Source organism: Dunckerocampus dactyliophorus, chromosome 18, assembly GCF_027744805.1.
Source record: "Dunckerocampus dactyliophorus isolate RoL2022-P2 chromosome 18, RoL_Ddac_1.1, whole genome shotgun sequence".
NCBI lineage: Eukaryota > Metazoa > Chordata > Actinopteri > Syngnathiformes > Syngnathidae > Dunckerocampus > Dunckerocampus dactyliophorus.
Genome location: NC_072836.1, coordinates 4,528,730 through 4,548,571, shown reverse-complemented (window position 1 = coordinate 4,548,571; position 19,842 = coordinate 4,528,730). Strand labels below are relative to the sequence as shown.

General features: G+C 43.2%; 2 protein-coding genes across 2 annotated transcripts; both read right to left on the bottom strand.

Moving 5' to 3' along the window:
• Positions 1 to 60: 60 nt before the first annotated feature.
• kat2a (K(lysine) acetyltransferase 2A) lies at positions 61 to 8,293 on the bottom strand. The gene is made up of 17 exons (XM_054758363.1): positions 7,849 to 8,293; positions 7,461 to 7,584; positions 7,066 to 7,211; positions 6,888 to 6,977; positions 6,411 to 6,784; positions 6,242 to 6,348; positions 4,890 to 4,997; positions 4,687 to 4,823; positions 4,393 to 4,601; positions 4,175 to 4,301; positions 3,193 to 3,303; positions 2,981 to 3,124; positions 2,803 to 2,917; positions 2,701 to 2,737; positions 1,411 to 1,474; positions 1,134 to 1,218; positions 61 to 1,035 (listed from the first exon to the last, which is right to left on the bottom strand). Exons 1-17 carry the CDS (start codon positions 8,071 to 8,073, stop codon positions 842 to 844), a joined length of 2,397 nt encoding a protein of 798 aa, XP_054614338.1. The 5' UTR covers positions 8,074 to 8,293; the 3' UTR covers positions 61 to 841.
• A 317-nt stretch (positions 8,294 to 8,610) lies between these two features.
• On the bottom strand, positions 8,611 to 19,058 carry rab5c (RAB5C, member RAS oncogene family). The gene is made up of 6 exons (XM_054759983.1): positions 18,924 to 19,058; positions 12,113 to 12,440; positions 10,785 to 10,936; positions 10,444 to 10,566; positions 10,246 to 10,339; positions 8,611 to 9,695 (listed from the first exon to the last, which is right to left on the bottom strand). The coding sequence occupies exons 2-6, from the start codon at positions 12,276 to 12,278 to the stop codon at positions 9,568 to 9,570; spliced, it is 663 nt and encodes a 220-aa protein (XP_054615958.1). The 5' UTR covers positions 12,279 to 12,440; positions 18,924 to 19,058; the 3' UTR covers positions 8,611 to 9,567.
• Between the last annotated feature and the right edge of the window lie 784 nt (positions 19,059 to 19,842).

Below are 19,842 nucleotides of genomic sequence, written 5' to 3'. Positions count from 1 at the left end.
TGGTTACTTGTGACGTTAGCACTACACACTGACGACTTCGGAACCAAAAAAGACAAAAAAAACCTAAACAACCTTTATTGTCATTAACAGCACTACAGTGACAGTACGGTAACTGGCGTGTGAACCATGGCGCTATGGAAACGAGTGTGGGACAAACACGACGCTTTATAAAGTGAGTCAAACATGATTTCAAGTAGAAAACAAAAAATAGTACACAAGCGTCTTTTCTATCTACACATGTACACACACAGTCCAGATCTAAAAAGCAGTAATGGAATAGCCACGAAGTTCTCTGAAATGGAAGAAACAACCATTATTTACTATTTTTATGCAGGTATTTAAAGGCTGCAAATCGGGGATATTTTCACGTAGCACCCAAGTGCCAAAAATAGTTAAAGCACTGTTCAGGCAAAATATTTGAAGCCAGTGGCACAATTTCTCCCTAGGCTGAATATTGAATGCAGAATGTAACCAACATCTTCATCAGCATTCCCTTTTCTTCCGCATATTCATCACAATGGAGCTAAACACCAAAAGGTTTAAAAATAATCATTTTTGTTGTCGAATCTGTGACGGTGATACACGATTGTAACATTTCAACACCCAGACGAGACTCATTGCTGTTGACGATCCCACCAAGCACAGCCTAAATGTTGTGCTCCTTTCCTTCAATAGACTACGCTTCAAGTGTGTCGGTAACTGAAGGCAACATGGCTTTGAAGTCCCCGAGTTCCGAAGTGCGACGCAGAGCGGAATGGCGTAAATGTTATAAATAAAATGTGTCTGAACTTTGGTACGCAGATTATTCACCCGCCGTCTTGAGAAGAACAACTTGGGGTTCTCATTTCTCTATCAGGCCTCCGTCTTTCAACTTGAAGTAGAAGAACTTCTCCAGGGTGTTGGCACACTTGCAGTACTCGCTGTCGGGGGGGTTGTACTCGCGACAATTAGTAATGATTCGCTGCAGGTCGGCGATGAAGAGCTTCTTGGTCACGTAGTATCGGTTCTTCAGGCGCTCAGTCATGGTTTTCAGGTCTGCGGGCGAGAGCAACACATTCCCTGTGTGGGTCATTCTGCCGAAGAGACTGAAAAATGAACGCAACGGCGACGAGTACGAGCGAGCGGCGGCTGACCGATGGGGAAGCGGATGATCTCGTAATAATCCGGAGCATCGGATTTCTTCACGGGCTCCATAAAAGGCCAAGCGTCCGGGTGAGTCTGTTAAAATGAGATAAGTTCAAGTACAGATCACGTTACACACAGACACAGACACAGACACACACACACACACACACACACACACACACAAACACAAAATGTTTCCTTTGATATAAATGCTATCAAAATGGGCTGTGGCGCACCTCAAGGTTCAATTCTAGGGCCTACACTTTTTAACATCTGTTTGCTTACCTTTATCTGGGCCAGGAGGTTCTTCAGCATGTTGTACAGCACATCAGGGTCCTTCACCTCTTTCCTAGAAGACATAATTCATGAATTAACACATAAACATGAGCAAGAAAACCAAATACATGGCAGCCATTTTAATTAGTGCTGTGTTCTAAATTGTCCGTAGTGAATGGTTGTTTGTCTATACTGTATGTGCCCTGCAATTGGCTGGCGACCAGTCCAGGGGTTCTCGCCTGAAGTCAGCTGGGAAAGGCTCCAGCGTACCCGCGACTCTAGTGAGGATAAGCGGCATAGACGATGGATGGAACTAGATGCCCACCACCTGTTACTATTATATTATACAATGTAAATCATGAAATGTACATCCAGAAGTTCTCCGATGACACAGCCATTGTTGGTTGTGTTTCGGAGGGGAATGATCTGGAATACAGGGCGGTCATCAGGGACTTTGTCAGCTGGAGTGAGCTTAACCAGCTGCAACTCAACACCAGCAAGACAAAGGAGATGATCATTAACTTCCAGAGGAAAACATCCCACTTCACACCGGTGAACATCCAGGGAGCAGACATAGAGTTGGTAGACAGCTACAAATTCCTGGGTGTTCACCTTACCAACAAACTGGACTGGTCCGTCAACACCCACGCCCTCTACAGGAAGGGCCAGAGTCGCCTCCACCTGCTGAGGAGACTGAGGTCCTTTGGTGTGTGCAGGACTCTCTTACGGACCTTCTATGACTCTGTGGTGGCCTCAGCCATCTTCTATGCTGTGGGCTGCTGGAGAGGGGGCAGCACGGACAGGGACAGAAGCAGGATAAATAGACTGATCAGGAGAGCGAGCTCTGTCCTGGACGGTCCTTTGGACTCCGTGGAGGAAGTGGGGGAGAGAAGGATGTTGGCTAAGCTGACATCCATCATGGACAACACCTCTCACCCGCTACATGACACTGTGGGTTCCCTTAGCAGCTCCTTCAGCAGTAGACTGTTACACCCACGGTGTAAGAAGGAGGGGTTCCGCAGGTCCTTCATACCGACCGCTATCAGGCTCTACAACACCTGAACCATTTTGTATTCACTATGTCACTATGCATTCTTTACTTGTGTATCTTGCTTGCTGCTGTAACAAGTGAATTTCCCTGCTGTGGGATTAATAAAGTACTACTACTACTACTACTACTACTAAATGAATCCTCTTTCAAACACCTTAGGTCAGATTCCAAGCTTTTGTAGCACTTCCAATTGTTGTAAACGATACATCCACACATAACCCAATGTGATGGCATTTTGCATGACTTACACTTTCTCCTTGGCGCTGGGTTTCCATCCAGTCTCTCCTGCAAGACAACAAGGTCAGTGCTTGTTTTTTGCTTATTCATTAGTATACACTGCCAACACTCACGTATGCCGGGGATGCTCTCCACGGGAATCTGCCGCACTCCCTCCTTGAAACAAGTCAGACCAGGGTAGACCTTCCTGATCTGTGTCTGCTTCCTCTCAATCAGCTTCTTGATGATCTGGAAAGGAGTATGATGACATTATAATAAAAGAAGTTGAGTAAAGTGAAGAAGACGGCTCACCTCTTTCTGCCTCTTGATGATGTGAGACAGCTCCGTGTACGGTATACGAGGGTTGAGCTCGCACTCCATGAGCGTGGCTCCCTCGTAGTCTTTAATGTAGCCCAGGTAGCGACTCTTGGGCACCTTGATGTCTTTGGAGAAGCCCTGCCAAGAGGAGGAGGAACGTGCATTTAGGTGGGAAAGGGGATCAGGAGAGTGAACAGGGTGGTCACCTGCTTCTTGAAGTAGCCGATGGCGTACTCGTCGGCGTAGGTGAGGAAATAGAGAATGTTGTGTTTGATGTGGTACTCCTTCAGGTGGTTCATCAAGTGTGTGCCGTAGCCCTGATGGAAAACCAAGGGAAGAAAGGATTTCTAAGGATTGATAGAACCACAAGCATCTTATGAAAGGATGAAATTGGCCAAAATCAGAGCTGGTGGTAATGCATCAATTCCAATAGTGGAATAATAAATGTAAATATCACATTGACCGCTACATTAACAATGAATTATCTGCTAATTTAAACCATTCATTATGAAAAATCTGAAAGAAAAAAATACACTTGCATTTTTGAAACAGTCACCAAAAACATCTCAAATGCATGCAGGTTAGGCTCATAGGTGGCATTAGAATCCCTGTACAGTAGGACTGGTAAGGTGAGGGTGTCCACCTTGTGCCATATTTGCAGCCCAAACAACAACAACAACAAAAAAAACAACAAATAAATTTTGTGTAATAGTTAATTATTTAAATGTATTTTATTGTTAAAATATGCATGGCAGCTAATGTAGCGTTGGCTACATGTGCTACCCCGACGAGATATTTTTCGTAGCATATTTTGCAGGGAGGTATATTTATACCACTCACACAAATAACAGGTAAGTCCCACACGGCAGACATGATTGTTTTGGGTTTGGCATACCTGCGCAGTGTGAAGGAAAGCCTGCACCACAGGCTGCATGCTGCAATAGTACGAGCCACAGGTGATCGGCTTTTGTGATCGACGTTGAAAGGCATTTATCGGCATATGCCAATCACGTGCTTGTCTTAACAGTGAATTACTGCTAATTTAAACCTTTTATTATGAAAAATCTGAAAGGAAAAAAAATACACTTGCATTCCACTGGTGCATTCCAATAGTGAAGCTTTACACTCCAAACTATGCTGCCCCCTTGTGGTTGCCAAAAGAGCTGCTTTCAAGCGCTAGTTGAGTACCTTGACTTGCTCGTTGGATGTGACCGCACAGAAGACAATCTCTGTGAAGCCCTGAGTGGGAAACATCCTAAAACAGACGCCCCCTATGACGCGGCCATCTTTGATGAGGGCTAAGGTCTTGTGCTTCCTGTTGGTGGGTAAAAATAAAAAAAAAAGTCGATAAGGCGAGCAGGTGTGACGTTTTAGCTTTCGGCGCCTGAGATGGCAGTCCCACTCACGGGTCAAAGACGAGGCGCGTGATGTACTCTTTGGGCATGCGAGGTAACTGATGCGAGAAGACGTTCTGCAGCCCCACCAGCCACATCAGGATCTTCTTGTTGGACTTTTGGGAGAGAGAGTTCCCGATGACGTGGAACTCGATGATGCCACGCCGCTCCTCCAGACGTGCCGTCTCGTCGCGGGCGGCATTTGGCGTCAATAGATTGGTCTGCAAAGAACAAAAATCAAGTTATCAATGCGTGTAAAATTACACGATTATGGCCCTGATTTGACTGGCTAACTGACTAACTGACCTCGGGACCCAGCATGGCGGCCGGGTCGGTGATGGTCATCATGACCTCGTTGACCAGCTCCATGGGAATGTCGCCCATCACACGGATGCGTTTGGCATCCTCCAGTGTCAGCGTCTCGGGGAGTTTGCGCTTCTCTCCTGAACACAAGTGGACACGTCAAAGAGTATACAGAATGAACAATGATCAAACACAAAGTTGCTGACCTGTGATTGGCTCTGATCCTGCAAGACCCTCAAGACCGCCCAATGACGAACCGGCGCTTAAAGCCTTCGAGAGAGCGGAAGAGCCCGAAACAGCGGCCGGACTGATCACTGGGAGACAAAAAAAACCCCAAAAACACCAAAATGAGCTGTCATATTACTGTATGTTTATATTCGGCCACTGGCCACTTCATTCCATACAGCAAATGAAGTATAGAATGGATGAGCTGGAACAAAGCACACACATGAACCATGTGATTTGGCTGGGCTTTGCATGAAACCCAAGTCCTACTCCAGCGCATGAGAACAGAAGAGAACTCGATGAAATGGTTGTTGCATCTGTGCTTGCGCCTTACCCCAGGGATGCTCAATTAATACCCGACTCTTGCATGTACGATTAACACTGGTCTACCTTTGCCACAGCTGTGTAGCAATGATCAATATCTCCTCAAACTGTGTGAAATGTTTGCACATCAGGTACCTTGTGTTGCTGCTGGTTTTGCTGTAACAATATGCAATTTGTAAATAATTTGTTGAGGATTTTATTTCAAATTGGTGATTTTATTACTAATATACAGTATATGCAGTCGTCCCGCGTTTATCGCAGTTTATTGGTTCCAGACCTGGCCATGATAGGTCCATTTTCGCAAAGTAGGATTCAATATTAATAAATACCATATTTTCGTAGTTAGAGCATAGAAAACCTATTCATTACCTTCTAAAAATGTTTTTTAACATTATTAGAGCCCTGCAGACATTAAGTTACACCCCTATGTTACACCTTTATACTGGTATTACTTACAATAGTAGACATGATAGGCAATAATAAGACATAATAACTCAACGTTAGCATTGAGAAAGTTCCTTGTTGTAATAAAAAAAAAACTTTTTTTTTTTTTAAGTACTGGTTTGGGCGCCATTTAAGCACCGGCACGGTTTCAAACATACGGATTTGACAACTGTGATGATATCTAAAATATAGCCAACCCGACTGACCGTCCTTTGAGTTTGGTGGAAATCGCTTCTTTGGTTGCGCTTTAAAGTTGCTCCCAGTGTATAATCTACCAAAGAAATGGTGACTATAATAGAATACCATAACACCTCTGTGATAGTGTCTATCCGTCTATTTTTGGGTAACATTTTCCGGCCTTTTAGTTCCTTCTTAATGCTACTTGTATTTATTTGTTTCCCTATTGTAGCTTGTAGAAAATGTATATTATGTATAGAGCAGCTGAATATTATGTGTGAATATTTCCCTTGCAGGATTAATCAAGTATATCTATCGAAACTGAGCGCTATGATCTTTGCAAAGACAGACATTTTGAATATTTTTTTTTGTTTCTTGCACGCTTCACCTGTGTGATGTCCCAGCTGTGCACCATCAGCGGCGGGCACGGTGAAGTCGGCCTCCCAGATGGGAGAATTTTCCCCATAGATTTCCTCCTCCAGCATGGATAAAAACCTGATGACCGATGATAAAAGTCATCAATTCGATTGTGATGCTGAGACACAAATTGTTCTTACTTGGGGAAGTGTGTGAGGATGAGCGTGCGCTTCTCCGGCAGCAGCTTGTCCTTCTCCACCCTGAACTTCTCCAACAGCTGACGCCGCGTCACCGTGAAGATGGACTTGAGCAGGCTGCGGCCGAAGACCTGCGTGGTCTCGTAGCGCGGCAGGCTGTCGTTGCTCTGAGGCACGTGGCAGTAGCACAACCAGCGGGTGTAGTCCACTTTGTACGCCGTGCCGTCGTCCTTTTGCGTGCGCTGGCGGTACTGCGTCGGCGTCTCCAGCTTCCAGTAGTTGAGGCACAGGAGAAACATCTTGGACAGCTCGAACATGGTCTGCCTTTCTTTGGGAGCCAGGTGGCTGAACTTGTACTGGACGAAATTCAAAACCCCCTTTGGAGAGAAGGGCGGAATATGAGAAACGTTTCAACGGTGAAGAGCGCAGCTGAGAAACTTTGATGCCCCTTGGTTCCCATTTGTGAAATTTCACATTCACCTGCTCAATGTTTGGCTTTTCAAAAGGTGGACTGCCCAGTGATCCTTCTACCACCGGCTGGCTCATCTGCAGGATGCATTTCCTCAGCAGCTACACAATATAAAGAATAAAAAACACGTTCCACGTTTGAGCTCGCGCTGCACATTCTAGTAGATCTAACCGCCATGCAAGCCCTCACCTTGAACAGGTAGAAGTAGACCTGCTTGGTGTCCGTGTCCTCCTCCTTGTGCACGGACATAAACAGGTTTTCCACGTCCACCACCATTCCCAGCAGCCTGTTGATCTCATCCTCTGACACGTTCTCCAGGTGGGACACGTGATCGGCTGCAAGCACGGCATCAAAACGAGTGGATCAGACAGCTAGTTAAGGTTAGTCAGCATATCAAGTGCTGACGGTCCACACAAAGCACGCTTTCTTAAATGTGACGTTTTCTATAGCTCTATCACATGTGGCGTTAACATTGTGCATTATTCACCAAGCTGGTGAACAGTTTATGAGATGAACAGGTCACATTACAGTGCATATAAGCTTATACTTTTGCAGAAGAATGCTGGATGGGAGTTAGTTAATACCCAGGGCATGTCCACAGCTGCGGCACTGCTCACTCAGGCTGGCGGCTTGTTGCTGCAGGTCCATCCGGGGGGCCGTGGGTGGGTTCGGATTCTTCCACCCATTACATTTGCATGTGTCACTTGCCTGAGAATGAACACAAGTTGCAATAAATGAATAATAACAACACCTCAAATAGGTCTACTTAGTCACAATTATCTAGCATTATAATAGCGCGTAATGTTTCCACAAATATTGCTAGCTTGCTACATGGAAAAGTCAACTGTTGCGTTAGCTGCTTTGGTAGTAATAGTTTCTTATTCGGCTAATGACGAGCCCCAATATAGTAAGAGTAGAGTGCTTTGTTTTGAACTTAGCCTAGCCAGGCTAGCTAGCTAGCTAGCTAGCTACCTTGCAAGCGGAGAAAACGCCAAGTTTCTCGAGCTTTTTCGCCCGTGGAAAGGCTCGAACTTGAGCTTTTTTCTGGCTGGCGCGCTGCTGTTGGCTAAGGCCCGGTCTGGCCGGGTCACTGTTCCCTGAACCGGAGCCCGTGGCGGCAACGCTGGACCCAGCCGACCCAGCGGACTGGGCTTGGAGAAGCCGGGGTTGCAGGGCCTGAGCCGCCGGGTCGGACATAGCCACGCTGCGATGCTCTTCTTCGTCGTCGACTGCTATAGCGTGGAGTTCATGTTGCCTTCATGCGCAGTAGGAAAATTGTGTTAAGCAGAAGAAAGCCCTATTATTTGTATTATTTAGACTTTCCGCCGCAGTAGATGGCCCCAATAAATACGTCCCTAATTTTCCGTAAAATTTGCACTTTTTTGCTTTACTTGCTAACAACAAAGAATTACTGCAGTCTCCGTTCTCTGAAAGCAACGCTTCGTGGATTGTGGGTAATGTAGTTTTTAACGTTATACTAACATGCATCGTATATATCGCACAATGTCATACATTATAAAGAAACATTTTAAACAGATTGATCTTTAAAGTTAAGGGACGCACTATAATTAATAAATTATAATTAATGTTGTAATATAAAATCAAAAAACGGGAAAAAAATACAACCTTTCCAGGTTTATTGGTAGTTGCTAGTTTACGGATGCCAAAAACAGGAGAGCCTTGAACCTCGAGGATATGGAGAGGAGCGAGAAAGGAAACACTGAGGAGAGTATCTCTGGATTGACAAAAAGATGAGACAGAACCAGTGCATTTAATACCATAGATTTTCAGAAAAACAAATTAAGACACAAAAAGAAAAACATCAGAAAATAATTGACCCAAAAAATATGTTGCGATTGGGAAGATATCGTTTGTGACAATAAGCACTGATTGATTATAAACTTGAGAAGTATGCATACAAATATTACAGCTTTCAATACAGTTTGGTCAACAAAACAAGTCTTAGTTATTTTTGCAAAACATTAATGCTCAAACTACGTATGGATGTCGATGTTAATAAAGTATCTTAATGGTCAGGTGATTGTAAAGCAGTCTAAAATCATACGTTGTCAAAAAGAAGTAAGAATAGTGAGGACAGTATTGCAGCTACAAATCTACCAAGAAGGAAGTCTGCCCAGTTTCCTGCTAGGAACCTTCTCCATCTTTCCCCAAAGTGTGAGGAATAAGACAGGGGAGGACATCTGGCAGTCAAAGCGTGATGGAAAGACTTGCAGAAGACAGAAAAAAATAGGGCTTTAATTTGGATTCCTTCTTGTTGCATTTTTTTTTTATTTATTTCTACACAAATACAGAAAGAAAAGGGAGCATGGTGGCCTTTGCAAAGAAGTGCCATAAGTAATGACAGATTTTTTTTTTAACAATACCATGAGTGGGATGCTTCTTCCCCAAAGGTGACGTCAAGTGTCCATCATCAATAGAGAGGTTTTCTGGGGTTAAAACACGATTGGGTGACATTAGGTTTCTTGGTCTGTTGCTTGGTCAGCAGTCGCTGGGCAGTCGACCGGCCAATGATTTGGTCGGCCAAACAGTTTGTAATTTCCGCCATATGTTGCTTGAGGGGGTGTGGTTGGTCCGACCGGGCCTTTGGGGGTCCGACATTGTTTTGACAGCTGGCTAATAATATCTGGTCCGGTTGATCGAAGCTGGTAACTGACTGGACTCCTCGTGGGGTTAGTTGCCACCCCCGCAACATGGGCCGCTCCGGGCCTGCGGCGCTGCCTCCTGCAGGTCCACGCCGCCTCGGGCTCGGCCGCCGGCTCCTGCGCCACCCTGAGGCTCGTTCTTCGGAAGCTTCTTGGCTGGTTGGCAAAAACACAAGGATGTAGGCTGTGAATTGCGACAGATTCAAGGCTACCTATCTAAGACAAACGTTCATCAAAAAGAGACTAGCAGCACGCTACTGCATTTTATTGAATTGTGTTTGATGACGTTTGTCATCAAATTAAATGTAATTAGCCTATATGTATTTTAATTGTATGAATCAAGATACACATCAAAAAACAAATGGAAATACAGATGTAAAAAACAATCAAATTACAACATGTCAAATGAAATTGAAAAAATTTGAAAATTAAATGTGAAAATAAAAAAGTAGAAATAAAATTACAAAACAAAATTAAACTTAAAATGCAAAAATAAAATTCCAAAATACGAAATGAAAATAACATTTAATATGTAAAAATAAAATGGAAAAAATAGAGTAAAATTCAAATTTAAAAACACAATAAAACAAACAAAACAAAGAAACAAAATAAAATAATGCCGTCCAGATGTTCACATATCTTTGGGCAGTGGGTGATTTCTTTCAGCATGGCGCAGTATTAAAAACTGGTGTGCGTTTGTGCTTACCTATAGCCATAAAAATCTCATTAACATTCATGGCAGTCTTGGCTGACGTCTCCATGAAGAGCAAACTGTTGTCATCAGCATACGCTTGCGCCTCCTGATGAAAAGCCGAGCACACACGAACACACCAGCTTGATGAATGCATTCAAGGATTTCTTTTGCTAGATAAACAATAAAAGAAATCTCTCTCCCTCTTTCTACCTGGAAATCCACAGCTCTCTTGTTGGCCAGGTCTGCTTTATTCCCTGCCAGTGCAATTACAATGTTTGGGCTGGCTTGTCGCTGGAGCTCCTTCACCCAGTTCTTTGCACGTGCAAAAGTGTCCTTTAGAAAGGAAGGTAAAGGGGGGAAGGGGACAATGGACAAACTGAAATAATCTATCAAGTATTTTTATGCGCTACACATGACTCAGACACATAAAGCACAAAGGTCCCCAGGCATTGAGTAATCATCAACCACAAACAGGAGGACAAGGTTCAGCACACTAATAAATAGCCAAGGACTCGTCTTGTCTTGGCCGTCATTATATTATGGTCCCTCACTGTGTTGGTGATGTCATAGACCACGATGGCCGCCTGCGCTCCTCTGTAGTACATAGGTGCCAAGCTGTGATACCGCTCCTGGCCCGCAGTGTCCCAGATCTCAAACTTGACTGTTGTATCATCCAGACATACCGTCTGTGTGAGGAAGGCCGCTGCATGGGAGAGAGAAAGTACCATGAGGGTAACACTACTGACATTGCAATAGACAAAGCAACAGGTGGCACCACAAACGCTACAATGCAAGGCTAATACAGTCATCCCTCGTTATCACTCCCTTGCTATATCACGTTTTTTCCAAAAACTTATTAAGAAATGATGGCGGTAGACGGTGGTAGACTATTTTTTTTATTATTAGTCGAAACATATTGAAATGCAAGTGATATGTAGTATTCTGGTCAATAGGTGGCAGTAATGCCACAAAACACTGAGACATGACCTTGCATTACATTACCTTAACACTGCATGAAGTCATGAAGTCTGCCATGGCATGTTCCACATGATAGTGAAAAAAAATGTCTACTCCCATTCTGTGTGGAAGTGGTAAGTTTTAAGAAATAAATTCAAGGTTAACTGGTTAGCTCGCGAGCTAATTTATCACGGTTGGGTCTGGAACCAATGAAACGCTGTAAAAGAGGGACGACTGTATAGCCAATCTGAGGCTCAAAGGACTCACTTCCGGAAAATACACACCAAGAATGGTGAATTGAGGAACAAGAGGAAGCCAACAAACAGAAACTAGAGACAGGCAGGGAAAACAAGTTATTAATCATGAAATGAAAATTGACTTTTTGTAGAGTTAGCTGAACCCTGCCTTCTCAAAAGTCACTTTTTAGATAGAGATTTTGTTCATCTCCAAGAGAAATCCAGAAATCCAGCAGCCTGTTAAAGTACAGACAGAATAAAAGGCATGCATGCTGGTGAAATGTCATAACAAAAAAACAGAATTGCAACAATAATGAAAATCAAAGTGCTGTCTAGTGCACACAGAAAAATTGTGTGCATTATGATTTAGTGATCTAAAATGCAGTTTGCATGCTGATAAAAGGTGAAAATGCATAGAAAAATGCACATATTTCAAATATCCAGAGTCACAAGCTAGAAAACCTGCCAGAAAGCACACACAAAAAGGTCCCGATAAGAAAAAAGTTTATAAGTAAAGAGCGGCTAGTGGCAATGCTGACTCAGCTTCTGGTCACATGACAGAGGAAACCAAGCTGTCACTTCCACAGCACATTGTTTAAAAGCTCTGGAATCTTTGACTCGGCCCGCAGCTGACAGGGCAAGCATTTGGCATGAGAGCACCCCTTTCAGACAGAGTGCAAACTCACCTCCGATGGTGCTCTCCTGGTACTCATGGAACTGGCCTTTGACAAAGCGCAGGACCAAGCTGGACTTGCCCACCGCCGACTCCCCCAGCAGCACCAGCTTGAACTGGCAGATCTTGTTGCTCGCCGCGGCACCGTTGGTCCGCGCGGGTCCGCCTCGTCCGGCCATAGAGTGGCTTGGAGGTTTTGTTTAATTTAAGGGAGAGAGCAAGGCGGAGGAATGTGTGCAGGCGTGGCAGGTTTTAGGCTTGGTGAAGGGGGGGTGGGGGCCGGGTGGGTCAGTTAAGGCAGGTGGATGAGCCAAAAGGAAGAGGAGACCAAGCCAGGGGAACTGAGAAAACACAAAATGACACACATGAGACATGTTCATACTGTGCTCCACAAGACGCCACGTTACCAGGAAAATTCTGCTTCATTTTCATCATTTACAATTTTCCACGTTGATGGTTCCACACGAACCCTTCTTTATTATTTAACCAGCCTGGGCATTGATCAAGTGCTGGAGGAGAAGCATTAGTCTTTGAAACATCCTCAGGTTACCATGACGATGTGTGCTTATAATAAGAACACGCCTGGTTACCACAATACAGCAAAGGCTATACTGCACTAATGGCATACAAATTGAAATGTCATATGCTTCTGGATGATAGCACAGATACACACCACCAGCACTTGCATCACGACGACAACAATGCATACTTGCGTGCATATGACACGCTTAAATTAAAAAAAAAAAGATTGATTATTGCACACACACACACACACACACACACACACACACACACACACACACACACACACACACACACACACACACACAGCAACATCACCATATACACAGTGTTTCCCATTAACACATAACAACAGCTGGCAACTGTTGGCAGTATGGCAGTTTACAACATAACTCCGCTTCTGAACACATGTAGTGCGCCAGAGAACAAGAAGATGTAGCAGGAGAGATCAGTGTTACCAATTTAGCAATATTTAGATACTCTTTCAAAAAACTGACTAGCGACTACGAGTGTCACAAGATCTCGCAAGATAAAAAGTGATAGGATTTGTCATTCTTAAAAAAAAATAAGCCCAGGATGATAATAAATTTATCACACAATAAATAAAAATGAACTTAACCATTTTGCCAGTCACAATATATTGTCATCGAACAATGGCATGATCAGAGTGAGCCCTTTTGTCAGTCACACGGTCTCTGTCTAGGTGGGCGGAGGCAGGGCTGCTAGCATACACACACAAGTGCACAAGAGTGTAGCCTCATGAGGAGCAATACAAAGTAACGTAGTAGAAATTAAATTAGTAGACTGCAATACATTGTTACTGCACTTTTATTCTTAAAAGTAATGCAAAAATCTTGTCTTGTCTCATTCTCGTAGACCCAGTCTTGTGTATCGTCACGTGAACCGAGCATCCCGTGACACCCCTACTAGCGACAAATCTGGCAACTTTTTCTGGTCTTATTTGAGACTTTTGAAGACTCCGACATGAACGCACGTGTCGCTCCTGCACTCACAGGGGGCTCCGTCTTGTTTGAGGTGCCAGAAGTAGTTCTAAACATATTTGTTTTGCTTTTCATGTTTTTTTACTCACTTTTGTGTCTCTCCCACAAAGTTATTCCTCCCTCCTACAGCGTTACAATTACATGATTGCAGTCCTGTGGTAAACAAATATAAGCAAAGCACAACTGTCAGTGCTGAGGAACTGCATACAAGTGTCAGACAGCACACAAGCTGGACTCGACTCGACATGTGACTTCCTGTTCCTAAAAGAGCCTGACACCATCAACATGTGAGCCTTGTGGCAATGCGTTTGTGTGTGTGCGTGTGTGTACGCGTGTGGCAACAACACCTGCAACTCAGAATCCGCTCGCAAACGCACCCCCTTTCACGAGTGAAGCGATAAGACAGACCGGTTGAGATCAATCAGCGTTGTGGTAAGCTACAGAACAGGAAACAAGTCAGGCCAGCAAGAGAAATGTAGCCAGCAGAAAGATGTTTTACTGTTGACCAGGATGAAAAGTTGGGCAAACCTCCACTTGGTCACGAGCGAGGACTACACCAGGAGGCGGAGCGGTGGAGAGAAGTCCAAAAATGACGAAAGATGAAGTTAAAACATCACGACTGATGCAATCGACTTAAGTTTGGTTGTAGTTTGCTTTTTTCCCCTCTTGTGTGCTGAGCTGGGCTTAATCTTCAACATGTGACAGGAGAGCACATAAAATCTTCAGCGGGAACCAATCATGAGACTCAAGTGCAATATGAGCTGTTTGACAAACCTTTCAGGCTCTTTTTCTCATCTTACAGTAGTTGCATACATGCTGAAAATTATTATTTCTCACGCTCCGTAGCAGAGGGAGAGGAAACTACAAAAAAACTAAAGCCAGCTGCACAGTATCAGCGGAGACTGAGGGCAACACTCACTACAGCACAGTGCAGACTATGGGCTAAAATAGTGCAGCCTGCAGAGCTAAATTTACATGCGCATGCGTGTTTATTGACATCATTTCTAGCTGTGTATCTTCAAATGCTATGACAACAAGCCACACACACAAACAACACAATGCCACACATAGATTGCATCCCTGTGGGAAACACTGATGTGTGAAGGTAAGTGCAGCTGATAGCTTTCTTGTTTTTTTCCCCTCTTCTTGCAGAGAGACAGAGCTGCTCACATCAGAATCGGATGCTTTGCTGGCATCCCTAATGGGCTCTGAAGACCTCCAGAGGAAGTGGGTCGAAGGGGGGGTCGGGGGGGAAGGGGGGGGGGTTCAGAAAGGGAGTGGGACATGGGTCAGACAAAGAGGGAGAAGAAAAGGGTGGAAGGAGGAGCCTTCAAGAGGGGAGAGCCTGTGAAATATTCATCATGGCCTCCTGTGCAGGCTGCACAATAGCACAGCGTTTGGTGGGGTTTTATCAATGCATCCACGCTCTAAATGTGTACAAAATGAAGTAGGTTCATGTGACAACAACTAAAAATGATGACATGTTGCTGAGGACTTATCCAGCTCCATACACATGTGATGATACCAAACCATTCATGGTAGCTGCACTAGCCGTCAACGGGCCATTCATAAAAAAGTGCAAGCTGCGACTCGAAGCGAGAACGAACTGCTGTTTTTGCCATAATGCACTGCTCTGCTATGTGGCTAACGGGCATATTTGCCGTTCTGGAGACAGGACAAGAGTTTGGATGGGAAACTGGTGACATAACTCAGGAAAGGCACAACAGGAAACCCATCACTAGCCGTTAGCAAGGTCAGAAGGAACTCACTGGCATTTCCGTCTCTTCTGATTTCTATGGGGAAAAAAAGAAAGAAAAGCTACTGACTGGTGCTGCAATTCAAGCAGCGATGTTGGGGAAATGCCCCGAAAGCTGCACAAAACGTAACCACAATTATGCATGCTGGCCAGTAGATGTCAACGTACCTCACAAGAGCTCAGTTCAGAGAGCGTCAAAGGTTAACTAACTGCGTTTTTATTTGGCTTTTTGCAGCCATTTTACTTCATGCAAAAGAAAGGGATGCTGAGAAATCACTACAAGTTGAGTACCTTCAGGTATAGTTAGTTATGTCGGTGCTCAAGACACCAAAACACGTTAATCTGGTTATTTTCGCCCTGAAAAATAACATGGAAAGACGTATTTCCTGTGTTAGACGTGTACTCAAATGTCAAAATAATTAACTTTTTTTTTTTTTTTTACAATTTTCATCACTTCTTGCGGGACTGGAGGAAGAGGAGGAGGATCAAGTGAGGTTTACACGAGAATTTCCCACCTGGAAGCTGTCGTTTCTCTTTTGTTATGGTCCAGTTCTCGATGAATTTCTGTTGTGATATATATATTTTTATCTTATGCCATCTCTCGTTGTGTTGAAGGTTTTTGCGGGAACACTCGACGAGAATGAATAAGCTTGTTCACATTCGCCTCGAAACCATTCGCCTCATCAAATACGCCGGCAAACTTCATGGGACAAATGTTTCCATATCTCTCCGCTGATGGAAATATAAAGCCAAAACATACAAGAATCAATCAAAAATCACCACTTCGCTCCTAAATGATAGTTGTTTACCTGTGACAGCAGTTATGGCAAAAAAATAAATAAATTACCATTTTTTAATGTTTTTTTATGAGAACTTTAAAGTGTTTTATTGCTTGTACAAACAATGGTGATTAACTTCTTTTAAACACATTTATGATAAGAATGTTAAAAAAAAGTGATGCCATGCGCCTTCCTTTGCATTACATCTTTGTAAGTCAAAGACGGCGTTTCTGATTATGTCATCTTTGTAAGTCTAAGATAAAAGAATGTGTTTTATGCCAAAATATACCTTTACACATGTACAACACTAAAGGATGTTAAAATGATACTTCAAACCTGTAGAGTGAAAGGGATAGTTTGGATTTTTTGGCCTCAAGTTGTATGACATCCCCATCAGCGGTGATGAAGACACTCGCATCTTCTTCCGCTGTGGAACATGCATGTCAAGAAGATGGCCAAAGATGCAAGCGTCTTCATCACATACGCAGCAGGAATGCACAGGCGACAGTGCGCAGGGATACGGCGGAAACAAATGTAACGTCGAGCATTGACATGCGATGTCTCATTTTTTTTTTAAGGAGTCATTGTTGTGATGCAAATGTATTAACTCTTTTGAAAGCATATTGCTTCGAGAAGCCAAACTCTTTACTTAAATGGCCCCAGCAACTAAACGGATCTCCGACCAGAACCGGGCTCATGGGACCAATTGGGGGATAAGTCACTGTTGAGGTAGTACACAGCTGATGGGGATGTCTTACAACTTCCGTGCCAAAAATCCCAACTATCACTTTAATAAAAGGTTTCATGATGGCTACAGTTTTGTGCCCCCATACACTGATTTATTTATGGCAGCCTGCCACAAATAAGTATGGACCGCCACAGAAAGATTCAGCGATACCTGTTTGCCCTCGCTCATAAAACACATAACGTACCTGATCTGTCAGAGAATAAGAAGACCGAGCTCGGGATCAGTACTGCAGACTTAGTGACTTTGTCGCAATATTTAGCGAGTCTTCAGACCTCTCTAGCTACTAGTTGAGAGGTTTTTGGCAACTGACATGAAAGCACGTGTTGCTCCTCTCAACGAGCAGCAGGTGCTGCTGTTGGCCCCTCCCCCATCTAAAAGCACTCACATACATAATACTCTTTGTTGTTTGTGACATGAGAAAAATGACAAAGAAGTGACAGAAGAAAGTTCATTTGTTAAACATGTTTGTTTTGCTTTTCGTGTTTGTTTGTTTTTTTTTACTTTCTTTTTGCAAATGCATCATGGCCATTTATGCAAATTCGATGATTATGTCATTATGCCTCACTCATCATCAAATAGTGCATACGAAATAAAAGAAAATATGTCTTTTTGATTCAATTTGTGCACATAAATCACTTCTGACACTTGCATCTTCGAACCATGACAACATTCCTCCTCCGGGCCGAGAGAAACCCTCAAATATGATGTGCTCCACCAGACAACAAAGGTTTAAAGCACATTTCAAAATAAACATCCAACTTCCAGTTCGCCAGCATCAACAAACATGTTAAGAAATCCCCGTCTCGTCTTTCTGGCTGCTTTTATTCTTAAAGACATGTCACGGCTTCTAGAGGACAACGTCCAATCACCATAAACACAAGAAAAGTTCAGGCAAGAGAGTGTAAATCCCCCTTGCCGTCTCAAACGCTATTATGCCATAAAAAAAAGACACTGAAGAGACACTTTTTTAAATCCCATCAACATTTCACAAATTCACATATTATTAACTGGCAACAAATGCCTTAAGGGTTTACTTGTAACACTATAAAAGCTGCGTAAAAGCTTCAATAATAACACAGAAAAGCATAAATCAGTGAGATGAAAGCTACGACTACAATGTAGAGTGCAGCATTCTTAAGCACCTATTGCCCCAATTTTTTTTAAACCTACATTTATGCTATGTTGAAAAATAACATCACCCTGTATTGCTTTCAGTTGCACCGGGCAAGGTCCATATATTCAATCCAGCATGTTACAACGGGGCTTTTTAAATTAACAACGTGCCATAATAATCATTTTACAAACGTACGTATTGCGCCTGCCGTTTAATTACAAAAAAATAAAGTGAAAGCTTCTGTTAAGACACAATTACGGGTACAATTGTTCTGCATGTTGCTACAAGCTGAAGAGTGCTGCCTTCATACGAGGACACAATATCAGTGAAGATAAACAAGACAGTAACGTACATACAATTTGGACAGGCTTCTGTTCCGTGTTCAAATCGAACGTTACGCACTTGGCGACACGATAACATGCTAACGTCAGCTTTCCCTTAGCCGTCGCTAGTGTTAGCATGCTAGTTAGCATCAGCTGATATGAGATCACAGTGCAGCGATGACAGGAAGCTTACCCCCCAAAACTTAACATTCTGCCTGCGTTAGCCTAGCTTAGTAGCTCCATAAAAAACGCCATTATCCAAAAACAACTTCCATTTTCTACTCAAACTGCGCCGTTAACTCATTTTACATTCAACAGTGGACGAGTGTCGACTTTGATACTTTGCCTCAACTGGAAGAAATGATGTCATAAAGGGGGAAAGATTTCATATTGTGCTATTTTTTGGTTCGGTCTGGGAAGGCTAGCGAAGATTCTCGTCTTTCGGATGAGCCCCGGACGTGACTGATCGCCCTTTAAATATGAACAAAAGGTGATGAGGCGCATATTATAAGCTAACCACCTTGTGTCACAACTCGCTGTTCCACGGGACACTCCATTATTTGAAAAATGATTTAACTTACAGTACTTTTTCTTCTTTGGCTGGTCTCATCGGCCGTCTTCGTCTTCTTGTTGGGCTCTGGCCTTTCCTTCCGGTTAGCGATTTTTCCGGGAACCGCCCACTTTTAGTCACCGCCCGCTTGACCAATGGCAGTCACACAGGCCCAAATCTCGCGGGCAGTCCACTCATCGCGATAAGGACCTTCAGGCAGGACAAACAATGCTAAATGACCAACATTTATCCTGTTCAAAATTCGGACCAACTTTTACCACTAAACAAACTGTTCGGAAAAATAAAATATATTACACTGAATAATATTCTATGTTAGACATTTGTAGACAGTTTCCCTACATAAACAGAATTCTGAGGTTACTCCCTTATGTATAAGTAATTTCCTAGACATACAGTATTTTAACAGTATTTTAAGCTCACGGTAGTCACCCTATCGTGAGTAGGACCTTCAGACAGAACCTGGTATAAAATGACCACTATATGAGCTAAAACTAAACATTTTTCATGCAAAGTGTATACCCTTAAGGGTATTATTAAGACCACCATTTAATATATTACTTTACTATTTAGACATATGTTGTGAAGAGAATTCTGAAGTTACACCCTTATATTAGTAATTTCCTAGACAAATTCAAACTGTATACTTAAATAATAACAACAAATCTACCCAAATGTAAACTTTTCAACACTTTAAGACCACCATTTAATGTAATAGGTTAAATTATATGTAATATTCAGACATATGATATACATGTCCACACGTGAACAGATAATTTAGAGGTTATACTCTTATATTAGTAATTTCCTCTACAGATTCAAACAATACTTTAATCCAGCAGTAGTTGATTTATTGTGAAATGGACCGTCAAGCAATACATGTGAAAAAACAAGCAAGCATATATAAAATGAGCTATAAAGCCCCCAAAACT

Excerpts from the sequence above, each read along its gene's own strand:
- kat2a (XM_054758363.1), bottom strand. The coding sequence starts at position 8,073 with ATGTCCGACCCGGCGGCTCAGGCCCTGCAACCCCGGCTTCTCCAAGCC. Across the intron at positions 4,998-6,241 it reads ACAGCTGGGACATCACACAG|TGATCAGTCCGGCCGCTGTT; the intron begins GTGAAGCGTGCA and ends TTTGTCTCCCAG. Across the intron at positions 1,036-1,133 it reads GATCATCCGCTTCCCCATCG|ACCTGAAAACCATGACTGAG; the intron begins GTCAGCCGCCGC and ends TCTCGCCCGCAG.
- rab5c (XM_054759983.1), bottom strand. The coding sequence starts at position 12,278 with ATGGCCGGACGAGGCGGACCCGCGCGGACCAACGGTGCCGCGGCGAGC. Across the intron at positions 10,567-10,784 it reads TCTATGACATCACCAACACA|GACACTTTTGCACGTGCAAA; the intron begins GTGAGGGACCAT and ends TCCTTTCTAAAG. Across the intron at positions 9,696-10,245 it reads TGAGATTTTTATGGCTATAG|CCAAGAAGCTTCCGAAGAAC; the intron begins GTAAGCACAAAC and ends TTTGCCAACCAG.